This window comes from Pristiophorus japonicus, chromosome 2 (genome assembly GCF_044704955.1).
Source record: "Pristiophorus japonicus isolate sPriJap1 chromosome 2, sPriJap1.hap1, whole genome shotgun sequence".
Lineage (NCBI taxonomy): Eukaryota > Metazoa > Chordata > Chondrichthyes > Pristiophoridae > Pristiophorus > Pristiophorus japonicus.
In genome coordinates this window covers 18,405,297-18,419,173 of record NC_091978.1, presented here as the reverse complement: position 1 = coordinate 18,419,173, position 13,877 = coordinate 18,405,297, and the positions used below count along the sequence as shown (strand labels likewise).

The 13,877-nt window shown below is 43.7% G+C and overlaps 1 protein-coding gene across 1 annotated transcript in view; it reads right to left on the bottom strand.

Annotated features, from left to right (window-relative positions):
• Positions 1 to 1,182: 1,182 nt before the first annotated feature.
• LOC139228468 (interleukin-12 subunit beta-like) overlaps positions 1,183 to 13,877 on the bottom strand; it is a 33,617-nt gene continuing 20,922 nt past the window's right edge. The window contains exons 4-8 of the mRNA XM_070859526.1: positions 13,167 to 13,257; positions 10,930 to 11,126; positions 8,568 to 8,734; positions 5,171 to 5,305; positions 1,183 to 1,233 (exon numbers count right to left, since the gene is read on the bottom strand). Of these exons, the coding sequence (XP_070715627.1) occupies positions 1,183 to 1,233; positions 5,171 to 5,305; positions 8,568 to 8,734; positions 10,930 to 11,126; positions 13,167 to 13,257 (641 nt within the window). The remainder of the gene's footprint in view (positions 1,234 to 5,170; positions 5,306 to 8,567; positions 8,735 to 10,929; positions 11,127 to 13,166; positions 13,258 to 13,877) is intronic.

Here is a 13,877-nt window from a genome sequence, read left to right as displayed (position 1 = left end):
GGTTGTGTGTTCATAGTCCCACTCCAGAAACTTGAGCACAAAAATCTAGGCTCACACTCCAATGTAGTACTGAGGGAGCTCTGCACTGTTGGAGGTGCTGTCTTTCAGTTAAGACATCAAACCGAGGCCCCGTCTACTCTCTCTCAGGTGGATGTAAAAGATCCCATGGCACTATTTCAAAGAAGAGTCAACTTTGACATATCCCCGGTGTTCTGGCTAGTATTTATCCCTCAATCAACATAATGAAACAGATAAGCTGGTCATTATCACATTGCTGTTTGTGGGAGCTTGCTGTGCATCAAGGTTCTTACATTACAACAGCGACTACACTTCAAAAAGTACTTTGTTGGCTGTAAAGTGCTTTGGGACATCCTGAGGTAGCCAAAGGCGCTATATAAATGCAATTATTTCTCTCAAAATTTGCTAGATATATATTTTTTTTAGATCCTGACTTGAACAACAGGTGGCAGCGTTGTGGGAGTCCATGGTTATCGAAACCCCCTCCTAATGTTGGGTGAAGACGTGATAGATTAATGATACGTGGACCCTGGCTGGAGCAGGCTCGGTGGGCCACTCGACTGATGACCTGTTCAGAACTTCTTAACCACTCTTGCGAAACAGGATTGAGTACATGAGACATCAAATCATCAAACTTGGAGACTGACATTTGTTCTTTATTTTATTAAGGAATACATAGATGGGTCTGCCCCACTTAAAAAAACACAGCATTACATGGTTCCAAGGAGGAAGTGAACAAATAAATAACAATAAATAAATAAATAATGTGGCTTGTTCCATTATTACAACAGGGAATGAGAAAACAGTCCAACTTTGACATAACCCCTTTAAAAAAGCATACGAGTTTGGTCAGATTTTCAACTTCTCCAATGCTTTTCAGTGGGAAGGGACACTTATATTTTTTGTTCTTTCACGGCAGCATTTAAACATTCTCATGGGAAAACTTTTGTAAAGATGCTGCAATAGGGCAGGACTTTGGTCAACAATTTAATTTCCATACTTAAAGGGGTATGTCCAATCCAGGACCTTTGCCTGATTCCAATAGGTAAATTCTAGCATACAGGGGGTGTAGTCCCTTTAAACTGATGTGATGTCACAGGCTGATGTGATGTCACAGGCTCTGCTGCCAACTCTCTACCCAATAGTCCAACGCTTTGTTTTTTTTTAATAGTGCTGCCTTGATGGGCCTTGTTTAGTCTTTTTGCCTTTCTTCTTCTGAAGAAGAAGAAAAAGAGTGAAAGAGAAAAAAAATAAAGAATTGAAAATCTTATTCTTTGTCTTTTCGCACACGCCTCTACCTCTAAGGGGGAGGCGGTGGGGGGGGGGGGCGGGAGGATGTGAAACTGCTAATTAATAGAGGTACCTGTCGCCCATTTAAGACGGAGATGAGGAGGAATTTCCTCTTCGTGAATCTTTGGAATTCGTGAAGCTGTGGAGGCTGGGTCAATGAATTTAAGGTAGAGATAGACAGATTTTTGAATTATAGGGGAGTAAAGGGTTATGGGGAACAGGCGGGAAAGTGGAGTTGAGGCCAAGATCAGATCAGACATGATCTTATTGAATGGCGGAGCAGGCCCGAGGGGCCAAATGGCCTACTCCTGCTACCATTTCTTATGTCCTTATGAACAAAAAAAGACGAATGATGAAGATTTTAAGAAGAACATTGATTAACACCGTAAAACGGATACCGGGAATGAGCCAGCCAATCAGGGTACTCTAATGGGAGGACTAGCATCAACATGATGGGCTAAATGGCCTCCTTTAGTATTGAAATTCCTGTCATTGTATGAGCAGTAACGCTTTGAGCAAAGAACACGTGTACAGGTTTCAAAATGGAATGTAACATTGGATATTATAATTAACATAAAGAATACATAATATAAGATACATACAGAGTGACCAAGAAAGATAATTTAATATTTTAAAAAAGAAAGCTTATTATAATTCTAGACTGTGCCTATTATTGGCATTGCAGTCCTCAATAGTTTATCAACTATCCTAATAAATTACTAATTCATTACCGCTCAACTCCTTAATAAATTATTGTTAATTTAATATCTCTAAACTGTTTAATAAATAATGGTGAAATAATTGTAAAATACCTCCAAACCAATATAACTGAATAAATATCTTGAAACTAATCGCTGAAAGTTAATTTATTATTTGAAAACAAAATGATTTCATAAATTAATTAAACTTTTTAAGAAATAGCTTCAAGTAGCTGAATAAATTAGTATTAACCCCTTGTGGCACTGCTGTGTCTGGGACCGTCCACAGGTGACTTTTAGGTTTTATTTGGATAGCAGCGGATTGAAGGGAACATTTTCGAGGATTCCTCCATTTAAAATGAAGTGGATCATTTTTCGATAAATACCCGAAGGAAAAAAATGTGCAGGGCTACGGGGGGGCGAGGGAGGGGAATTAGGTGCTGTTGCAGAGAGCCAGTACGGGCTCGACAGGCCGAAGGGGCTCCTTCTGCACTGTAACCGTTCTATGATTCCCTGATTCTATGGAGGAAAACGGTTTCCCTTAAAGGCCTGACCTCCGACCTGTCCCAGTTAATGACATAATGACGAACCGGTCAGCCCCTCAGTGACAATAACGAGCACCACCCCCCCCACCCCGCTAACCCTTTTTCAGCGCACGTGTGCTCTCGCACAAGGAGTGCTGAGCAGCCGGCAGTATAACTCAGTGCTGCCGACTCTCACCACTCTGAACTAAGGCACCTGTCTCAAGTGCCAAAGGAGCCACTCTTCACTTGTAATGTTATACGTAGAATTGACTTTGGCTGGCCCCTTGCATTTAAAACTCGGCGTCATAATAAATCTCATTGAACTAAACACTTCTAAGCAAGAACTTAAATTAGATGAATATTAAATAAATAGCTATTCTGAGACAAGTAATATAAAATAAATATAATCCCAGCTGAATTTTAAATATATACCTCAATTAATGAACAATTCTTTCAGACTAAAGAGCTTAACGATACTGTAATTGAGTCCGGTTGAAATGAGCTGCAATATTTATCCTTTAAAAATCTTAAATAATTAAATTAAATTGTAAATACATCTCCTTGATTCATTGATTCGGTTGTAGTTTGTGTGTGCTTTTCAGTTGAAATGGTTTTGAATATTATTTTCTCATGAGTTAGTCATAAATCTTATTAAAGAGACAGATTTTCTTTGCCGTTGGAGGTTGCTATAAGATGAATCCTTCACATGAAGGTGAGAGAGATTGGTGCTTGCAGATGGATCTTTGTGGGCTTCCCAGTGTCAACATTGAACACTGGGGTCCAGTATTGTGTTCGTTAGATACAGAGTCAAGCGCTCTCTTGCTCTGTCCGAGCAATGTAGTTCAGACCAGACTCAGAAGAGAATGCACCCATGTGAAAATTTTTGGTGTTTCTGAGCAAGATTGCTCTTCTGCTGCGGGCAAAGATGGCAGAGGCAGCATCCCTTGCTGCCCTCGGGGCATTATGTGGTAGAGGCAGAAACCCTCACCACATTTTAAAGGTATTTGGATGTGCGCGTGAAGTGCCATAACCGATAGGGCTATGGACCAAGAGCTGGAAAGTGGGATTAGGCTGGATAGCTCTTGGTCGTTTGGCACGGACACAATGGGCCGAATTGGCCTCCTTCCGTGCTGTAAATTTCTACGATTTCTATGATTAAGAGTCAATACCATAGTGTGGGAGTTGTGGTCACATGTATAGGCCAGTGTGGGAATGGATGGCAAGTTCCTTCCCCCGAAGAACATTAGTGAACCAGTTGAGTTTGTCTCGCAATCCTGCAGTTTGTTATGGTCATTTACATTGGCACCAGTTGGTGCCATTAGTAGTCTTGGTGCTGTAGGAACTGAACTTCTGATCATTGCATGCAGAGAGCAGACAGAGGAGACTTACATCTCCTCAGTCTGGGGCTGAATTGGAATCTGGTCTCAGAGTTGAAAGGGCGCTGTCTCCAATTTGTCCTTTGTCTGCGTTAAACACATTTCCGATCTGCTGCAGGGCCACATCGGGTCATGTGCAAGAATGTTCCGTCAAGGATGAGAAAACAGGAGATAAAATCAGATCAGTGAGGATGCTGTTACATCTCCCTCTCTCTGTGTCTAGGACCCAGAGCACCTTGAGTTCCTGGAATCGATCATTCATCTGTTTTCTCAACATGCAAGTAACAAATTTTGTTTTTCTTTTAAAGCAAATTGCTATTTCGGAAAGATTCAGGATGGGGGTTAATAATAAATGTTTGACTGGTATAACTTGTGCAGATGCCCTGATACCCATCTGAGACCCCTCTGAAGCATCGTGTCAGCCGTGGCTCAGTGGGTAGCACTCTTGCATCTGAATCAGATGGTTATGGGTTCAGGTCCCACTCTAGGGTCTTGAGCACATAAATCTAAGTTGGTACTCCCAGTGTAGTACTGAGGGAGTGCTGCACTATCGGAGGTGCTGTCTTTTGGACGAGATGCCAAACTGAGGCCCCATCTGCTCTCTCAGGTTGACGTAAAAGATCCCATGGCCACTATTTCGAAGAAGAGCAGGGGAGTTATCCCCGATGTTCTGGCCAATATTTATCCCTCAATCAACATGACAAAAAACAGATTATCCGGTCATTATCACATTACTGTTTGTGGAGGTTTGCTGCGCAAGTTGGCTGCCACGTTTCCCACATTACAATAGCGACTACACTCCAAAAGTAGTCCATTGGATGTGAAGTGCCTTGAGACGTCCGGTGGTCGTGAAAGGTGCTATATAAATACAAGTCTTTCTTTTCTTTCTTTGGCGTTAGGGGCCGTAGATGGGAAATAATCATTTAGTTGGAACATTGTGGGAGTCAGACAATTTTAAATAGGGCAAGGAAAATCTGTCTCTTTAAAGATTAGGGCCTAGAGGTTCGTCTCGGACGGTGGGGCGAAACAGGTGGTATGGGATCAGCCGTTGGTTATACGCAGTGCCTGCTGTTCACTTCCATTGGGGTCAATGGACTGAATATGATGCAGTGCGTATAACGGGTGGCCAATCCCATTCCGCGCCCCCCCTCCACTCCATTAACCCCGTTTCACATCACCGACGGAGACGAGTTTCACGGCCTAGGTGTTTTTTTTTTACCTCAGCTGTCATCTAAAGAAAAGAAAGTTCGAATCAAACGCGTACAGATCTGCTTTTGATCCAGTCACTCCATTCACTCCAGGGCGAGTTGAGGAACCGGTCCTTTGTCCTTATGCGCACTTCGTACTTTGCTGAACTGGGGACTCGGATCTCTGAGATGTTGAGGCCTTCTTCCATAACCTGACGGGAAATACAACAACAACAAATATTACACCTTAAAACGTCCCTTCGAACTCAACATCTGCAATTCTCTCTATTTATGACAACAGCCCTGAAATTGCAGCCTCTCTGGGTGCGTACAATGTGCGCGTGCTCGAAGAGGCCCCGCAAGTTTGGGTTTAGGATCTGTCAAAATGCCTTTGACCGGGAGAAGGGCCTTCACGGGCAGAGATTTGGGCTATTTGCCCAACACTTGGCTAGCGAGTGTCCTTCAAACTCTTAGGCCTGGTAAAAGCAGACGGAAGGCCTGCTTTCACCAACGTAAGAGTTTTAATAGACAGAAAAAATAAATGTCATTACTTATTTTTATATTAAAAACTCTGTCTTTTTTTTTAAATTTTTTAACCCTATTAAAACAAAAAAATAAAATTTTTCTCTAAAACATTAAATTTAATGCAATTTCTACAATTTTAAAAAAGTGAAGTGTTTTTCAGAGCTCCCATTACTACATTGTGATTGGTGGTCCAGGCCCACGTGATCCCTGGATGCGTATAGGCTCCAGGAATACTTGGGCCTCTGCACTGGGCTGCGCATTTAGGCCTCGGAGAGCTAGTCTACGTTCCTCCTGGACCGCCGGGGACGCAATTTTTGGCCCATTGTCTCCTACAGTTGTAGGGGGCTTCACTAACCCACCTCCCCCTGCCCCGACCCTTATCCCGAACTCTCGACTGCTCCCTGCCATGATTACTCTGAAGGGCTGAGGATTGTTCCTCCTCGTCTCCCCCATCCCGGGCAGGCACTATCGTTGGTGAGGATTCAGGCAAGGAGATCTCTATAGGATGAGATATTTTGGGGAGAGGGTGTGGGGGGGGCGTGGGGGCAGAAATTCGTTAAGGCCCGGTTTCGGGCACTAAATGGTCGACGCTCGGGAGCACAGGCCAGAGGCCAAAGGCCCGAGCCCTGTCCGAGATTAGGAGTCGGGGTTTCTTGTCATGAGCCGGGCAAGCGGCGCCCCCCCCCTCCCTCGGATGGCTAGATGTCGCCCGCCACTCCCGAGGGCACCGGATTGCGAGCTAGCTATGACACTGGAGAAGCCAATTAAACGTTCTTGCAAAATTTGTATCAGTTTTGGCAAAAATCATAGATTCATAAACACCACAGAAGGTCATTCAGCCCATCGTGCCTGTACCGGCTCATTGAATCAACTATCCAATTAGTCCCTCCCCCACTTTTTCCCCATAAGAATTTATTTTCCTATTTAAATATCCAATTCCCTTATGAAAGTTGTTATTGAAACTGCTTGCACCACCTTATCAGGCAGCGCGTTCCAGATCGTAACAAACATAGAAACATAGAAACATAGAAAATAGGTGCAGGAGTAGGCCATTCGGCCCTTCGAGCCTGCACCACCATTCAATAAGATCATGGCTGATCATTCACCTCAGTACTCCTTTCCTGCATTCTCTCCATACCTCTTGATCCCTTTAGCCGTAAGGGCCATATCTAACTCCCTCTTGAATATATCCAACGAACTGGTCTCCACAACTTTCTGTGGTAAAGAATTCCACAGGTTCACCACTCTCTGGGTGAAAAAGTTTCTCCTCAACTCGATCCTAAATGGCTTATCCCTTATCCTGAGACTATGTCCCCTGGTTCTGGACTTCCCCAACATTGGGAACATTCTTCCTGCATCTAACCTGTCTAAACCCGTCAGAATTTTATATGTTTCTATGAGATCCCTTCTCATTCTTCTAAATTCCTGTGAATATAAGCCTAGTCGATCCAGTCTTTCTTCATATGTCAGCCCTGCCATCCCAGGAATCAGTCTGGTGAATCTTCGCTACACTCCCTCAATGGCAAGAACGTCCTTCCTCAGATTGGGAGACCAAAACTGCGCACAATATTCAACTCGCTGAGTAAAGAGAATTCTCCTCATCACCCCTCTAGTTCTTTTGCCAATTATCTTGAAGCTGTGTCCCCTGGTTACTGACCCTCCTGCCAGTGGAAACAGTTTCACCTTATTTACTCTTATCAATATCATTCATAATTTTGAAGACCTCCCCTAACTTTTTCTGCTCTACGGTGAGTAATCCCAGTTTCTCCAGTCGCTCCATGTAATTGAAGTCCCTCATCCCTGGTACCATTCTAGTAAACCTCCTCTGCACCCTCTCCATGGCCTTGATACCCTTCCTAAAGTGTGGTGGCCATAAATGCTTTATATTGTGAACAGAAATTGCTTGCTGTACCTGCATGTTAACTTTTAGTGATTCATGTACAAGGACACCCAGGTCCCTCTGAACACCAACACTTTCCAATCTCTCACCATTTAAAAAATACTCTGCTTTTCTATTTTTCCTACCAAGGTGGACAACTTCACATTTCTCCACATTATATTCTATTTGCCATATTCTTGCCCACTCACTTAGTCTGTCTATGTCCCCTTGAAACCCCTTTGCATCCTCCTCACAACTTACATTCCCACCTAGCTTTGACATGAAACGTTAGTCTGTAAGCTGTTAACATAAGAAATAGGAGCAGGAGTAGGCCATATGGCCCCTCGAGCCTGCTCCATCATTCAATACGATCATGGCTGACCTGATCATGGACTCAGCTCCACTTCCCTGCCTGCTCCCCATAACCCTTTACTCCCTTATTGCTCAAAAATCTATCTATCTCCGCCTTAAATATATTCAATGACCCAGCCTCCACAGCTCTCTGGGACAGAGAATTCCACAGATATACAACCCTCAGAGAGAAGAAATTCCTCCTCATCGCAGTTTTAAATGGGCGGCCCCTTATTCTGAGACTATGTCCCCTAGTTTTAGTTTCCCCCTTGAGTGGAAATGTTCTCTCTGCATTCACCTTGTCAAGCCCCCTCATTATCTTATATGTTCTGATAAGATCACCTCTCGTTCTACTGAACTCCAATGTGTATAGGCCAACCTACTCAAACTATCCTCATAAGTCAAAGCCCTCATCTCCGGAATTAACCTAGTGAACCTTATCTGAACTGCCTCCAAGGCAAGTATATCCTTCCTTAAATAAGGAGACCAAAACTGTACGCAGTACTCCAGGCGAGGCCTCACCAATACCCTGCACAGTTGTAGCAGGATTTCTCTGCTGTAATACTCTATTCCCCTTGACTGGAAGATGCACATTAAGTGAGTAATTACACAATTTTGAGATATTGCGAAAGATAAGTTGGAGGAGGAAGACGTGAGAATGTAAGGGAGGCGAGTATTGACTTTACGTCAAGTAACCAGCTGTAACATGCTGCACTTACCGTGAAAGTCTTGCCATGTTTCTTGCCATATTTCTTGTACTCGATGGCAAAGACCAATGGAAAATAGGAATGCGGCTTAATCCAGTTGCATGGATACTGCCAGGAGACATTCAGCTTTTTCCGATTCTTTAGTGTGACCGTTATATTCTGCGGAAGGTCTGGCTTAACTGCGTCAGAAAGGAAATTATATATTAAGACATCTAAAGAAATTGACTGCAAAGCTCGATTTGCAATTAACAATCAATATCCAATAAAAAAAAGTAAGAACTTGCATTTATATAGCACCTTTCACCACCTCAGCGCATTACAGCCAATGAAGTATTTTTGAAGTGTAGTTACCGCTGTCATGCAGGAAACGCTGCAGCCAATTTGTGCACAGCAAGCTCCCACAAACAGCAATATGATGACGACCAGATAATGGCCCTGAAATTCCGATGACCCGGCATGCACTGGAAACCGACATTTCCAATCTGTCAACTTTTTGGTCTTGACAGATGGCCGCATCTCGGGAACGAGGACACTTGCAGGGTAAGATTTCCGATATTTACGAATATCTTGCCCAGCAAATGTCCTTTAAAATCTTGCGCCTGAAAAAGCAAGCGTGTAGCCTACTTTTACAGGCAGAAGAGTTTAAAAACATAGAAAAAACACGATTAAAATAAAAATTTAAAAAACACATTTATGTTAAAACCCAGCCCACTCAGATAATTTTATTTTAAACCCTAACCCTAATTTTTTTTTTAAATCGGGAATTTTTTTAATTTAAAAAAACATGTGTAACATTTTAAATTTCTATTAGTTTATTGCGTGAGGTATTTTTAAAATGTTTTGTATAGTGTTTGTGCGTTTTGGGGTTTTTCTCATTCATAGTAATAGGAGATTTGTAACTTACGAATCTCCTATTACTATGAATGAGAAAATACTTACCTGTGATTGGGTGTCCAGGCACATGTGACTCCTGCGGACGTCCTGACGTGCACACGTGCGCGTCATTGGGAGAGGAGGCCTGTGAATTGGAAGTCCCAACGTGGGCAGCAGCTCCAGGTAAGTGCGCAGTTTATTCCTATTTTTTCAGGATTTACCCGTGGGAAGCCTTCCTCGAAATTTCAGGCCATTATGTTTTAGTGATGTTGTTTGAGGGATAAATATTGGCCCAGGACACCAGGGAGAAATCGCTTGCTTTTCGTCTAAAGAGTGGCATGGGAGCTTTTACAACCACCTGAGAGAGTAGATGAGGCCTCGGTTTAATGTCTCATCTGAAAAACGGCACCGTTAACAGTACAGCACTGCCTCAGTACCACACTGGGAGTATTAGCTTAGACACCCTGGAATGGGAGCAATAGGGGAGTCAAGAGTAGTGGGAAGCGGGCGAGGAAGTGGAATTGAGGCCAAGATCAGATCAGCCATGATCTTATTGAATGGCGGAGCAGGCTCGAGGGGCCAAATGGCCCATTCCTACTCCTATTTCTTATGTTCCTTTGACCTGAACCCACGACCTTCTGACTGTGAGGTATGAGGCCACCAACTGAGTAGCTGCGCTACTAATCAGAAATCCCTTATTGGATCACCAGCCTGTATTATATTAAGAATTGGCAGGATTAAGGGTGCTACATTTTCCCTCAATGTCACTGGGATAGGGAAGGAAACGTCGACTAGGGTTCCTGCTCCTGATGACTTTGCATCTGAAATTGCGGAACAGGACAGACTTAGATGTGAAGACCCCTTGTGGTTGAATATCAGTGGACGATTACTGCCAAAGTTCATACATGAATAATGGAGGAGTATCAGAAGGAAACTGGTTCCTTAATAATCAAGCCCTGACAAAAAATACCCAACCTTCGGGAGAGAACTACAGAGGTGGAGACTGGTGAGGAGGGGCTTCAGTTATATGGAGAGACTGGAGAAGCTGGGGTTGTTCTCCTTAAGAGCAGAGAAGATTAGGGGGAGATTTAATAGAGGTGGTCAAAAATGATGAAAGATTTTGATGGAGTAAATAAGGAGAAGCTGTTTCCACTGGCAAGTGGGTCAGTAACGAGAGGACGCAGATTGAAGCTAATTGCCAAGAGAACCACCGGGGGCGATAAAGTGGAGGTATACTTGAAAAGGAAACATTTTCAGGGCTGCGGGGAAAGAGCATGGGATTAATTGAGTTGGTTTTTCAGAGAGCCAGCACAGACATGTTGGGCCAAATGGCTGGATGATTGTATGATTCTATCAGGTCACTGTGAAGCCCCTTCTGTTTTCAAAGAACCCCAACCACCTCCACACTTTCTTGGGGCATTCAGATTTACTTTGAGCAGATATCTGTTGCTACTCAGCCACTCCCGACCTCTGGGACCGCAAATGAAGCAAAGGGACGTACCGATATCTTCCGTGAAAAACATGGTTTTCAGCTTCTGGTACGAGACGCTGTTGACGGCCTCCACGATGAAAATGATGCGGCTGTATTCCTCCGCGTAAGGTGAGTAGTTCTGCTCAGTGAAGGTGAACTCGTGGTCAGTGCCGGCGTTGGAGTAATCCGTGGAATTACACTTGCAATCCGACTCCCTGCTGGAATTACTGGGAATAGTGAGAGTGGGAAAAGGTTATCTCAGTAAATGCTTGCATACTTGCATTGGAGGCTGTTCAGAGAAGATTCACTAAGTTGATTCCGGAGATGAGGGGGTTGACTGATGAAGGTAGGTTGAGTAGGTTGGGCCGATACTCATTGGAGTTCAGAAGAATGAGAGGTGATCTTATCGAAACGTATAAGATAATGAGGGGGCTCGACAAGGTGGATGCAGAGAGGATATTTCCACTCACAGGGGAAACTAAAACTAGGGGACTTAGAATAAGGGACCGCCCATTTAAAAGTGAGATGAGAAGAAATTTCTTCTCTCAGAGGGTTGTAAATCTGTGAAATTCTCTGCCCCAGAGAGCTGTGGAGGCTGAGTCATTGAATATATTTAAGGCGGAGATAGACATATTTTTGAGCGATAAGGGGATAAAGGGTTATGGGGAGCGGGCAGGGAAGTGGAGCTGAGTCCATGATCAGATCAGCCATGATATTATTAAATGGTGGAGCAGGCTTGAGGGGCCAAATGGCCTACTCCTGCTCCTATTTATAATGTTCTTATGTTCTTAGGAGCTTTGGGATGTTCTGAGGGCATGAAAGGTAAGATATTTTCTAAATATTTCCCAAACCGAATCCAGGGAAACACAGGGTGGGAGCACAGCAAACTAGCCATGATGTAAAATGTAGATTACGCAGCGGAGCGAGGCAAAACATTTTTAGCAGCCTATATTTTAACAGTTGCACATATGCACTACAAATACAATACAGATGTGCGGATAATTACTGCGGGTGTGACGTTACACTATTTGAAGTGCATCCAGACACCGTTTATAAACAAAACAATGACACTCTACAGCCTTCCGGACTCAACATCGAGTGCAACAATTTCACACCATAACCTCTGTCCCCATTTTGTTCCCTTTCCTTGCTTTTCTTTTACAAAAGCTCACCCCCTTCTTCATTTTTATTTTGTTTCTCTGTGTTTCTCATGGCAGCTGGTAATCATTCTGCCATTCACACCCTTTCCACATTCACCTTTTGTTTCCGAACTTGTGCTATTACCATCTCAATTCGGCCCATCATCCCTTTTGTCTCTTACCCTATCTTCCACCCTATCACAGTCCTTCCCTTTTGTTCTTCCCTTTTGTTCTTTCCCCCTCTCCCCCTTTCAGGGCCCCTGCACTTCCTTAAGAATCTGTTACATTTTGAACTATTGCCTCTTCTGACAAGGGTCTCAGACCCGAAACGTTGACTCTGTTTCTCTCTGCATAGATGTTGCCTGACCCGCCAAGATTTCCAGCATTTTCTGTTTTTAAAACTGTTCAGGAACATCAGTTTTATTGTAGCCACTGTCTATATGGCCTATTCCGAAAATTAAAACTATGAAAGCGTTTTGAGAGAGTGGATACAGAGAGAATGTTTCCACTTGTGGGGAAGAGCATAACTAGAGGCCATCAATATAAGATCGGCACCAAGAAATCCAATAGGGAATTCAGAAGAAACTTCTTTACCCAGAGAGTGGTGAGAATGTGGAACTCGCTACCACAGGGACAGGGAGTGGTTGAAGCGAAAAGTATCGATGCATTTAATGGGAGGCTGGACAAGCATATGAGGGAGAAGGGAATAGAGGGTTATGCTGATAGAGATAGATGAGTAAAGACGGGAGGAGGCTCGAGTGGAGCATGGACTGGTTGGGCCGAATGGCCTGTTTCTGTGCCGTAAAGCCGATGGAACCCCATTTCTTCGCATTACTGCCCAAGTCAAAAGCAAGGAATTTATGATGAACTGTTATAAAACAATGTTTTGGCCTCAACTGGAGTATTGTTGAGCACTGCACTTTCGGAAGGAGGTGAAGGCCTCAGTGAGGATGCAGAAAAGATTTACGAGAATGGTTCCAGGGATGAGGGTCTTCAAATCAGTTTAAGTTGGGGGGCAACCGAAAGTTGAGCTAGTCAATGTTTCCTCCTCTGAGTAGGTCTGCTATTGGTGCTACATGCCTCTTCAATATGCTAAATCGAAAAATTGATTTTTTGTTAAACACTTACCTTCTGCCGTACGTCACGTTGAAGATCGCCGCATCATGGGTTTTCCACTTGCAGGTGATGACACCGTTTAACGTTTTGGCACGGCATTGCACTAGAAGACAAAGAGATACAGAGTGTTCACACCAACATGGTCCTGGCACAAATTCTTGTTCTGCTCCCGCTGTGGCTCAGCAAGCTTGCTCAGTGTGAGCTGTGCCTCAGTGGGTAGCACCCTCGTCTCTGCGTCAGAAGTCCCACTCCAGGGACTTGGGCACAAAAATCTAGGCTGACACTCCCAGTGCAGTGTTGAGAGGGTGCTGTCTTTCAGATGAGATTTTAAAGTGAGGCCCTGTCTGCTCTCTCAGGTGGACGTAAAAGATCCCGTGGTACTATTTCGAAGAAGAGCACTGGAGTTATCCCTGGTGTCCTGGACAATATTTATCCCTCAATCAACAACAAAAAAACAGATTTTCTGGAAATTATCACGTTGATGTTTGTGGGAGCTTGCTGTGCGCAAATTGCCTGCTGCATTTCCTATATCACAACGGTGACTGCACTCCAAAAGTACTTCATTGGCTGTAAAGTGCTTTGAGAAATCCAAGTCTTTATTTACTTATTGAATGGTCAAGGTATGCACTGTTAAACTCCTACATTGGATCACCTGGTTTGTGACACGATACTTGGTCTTAGCTGAAGATGTGGTGGCACCTTATGCTGAAGTTAAAGAAGACT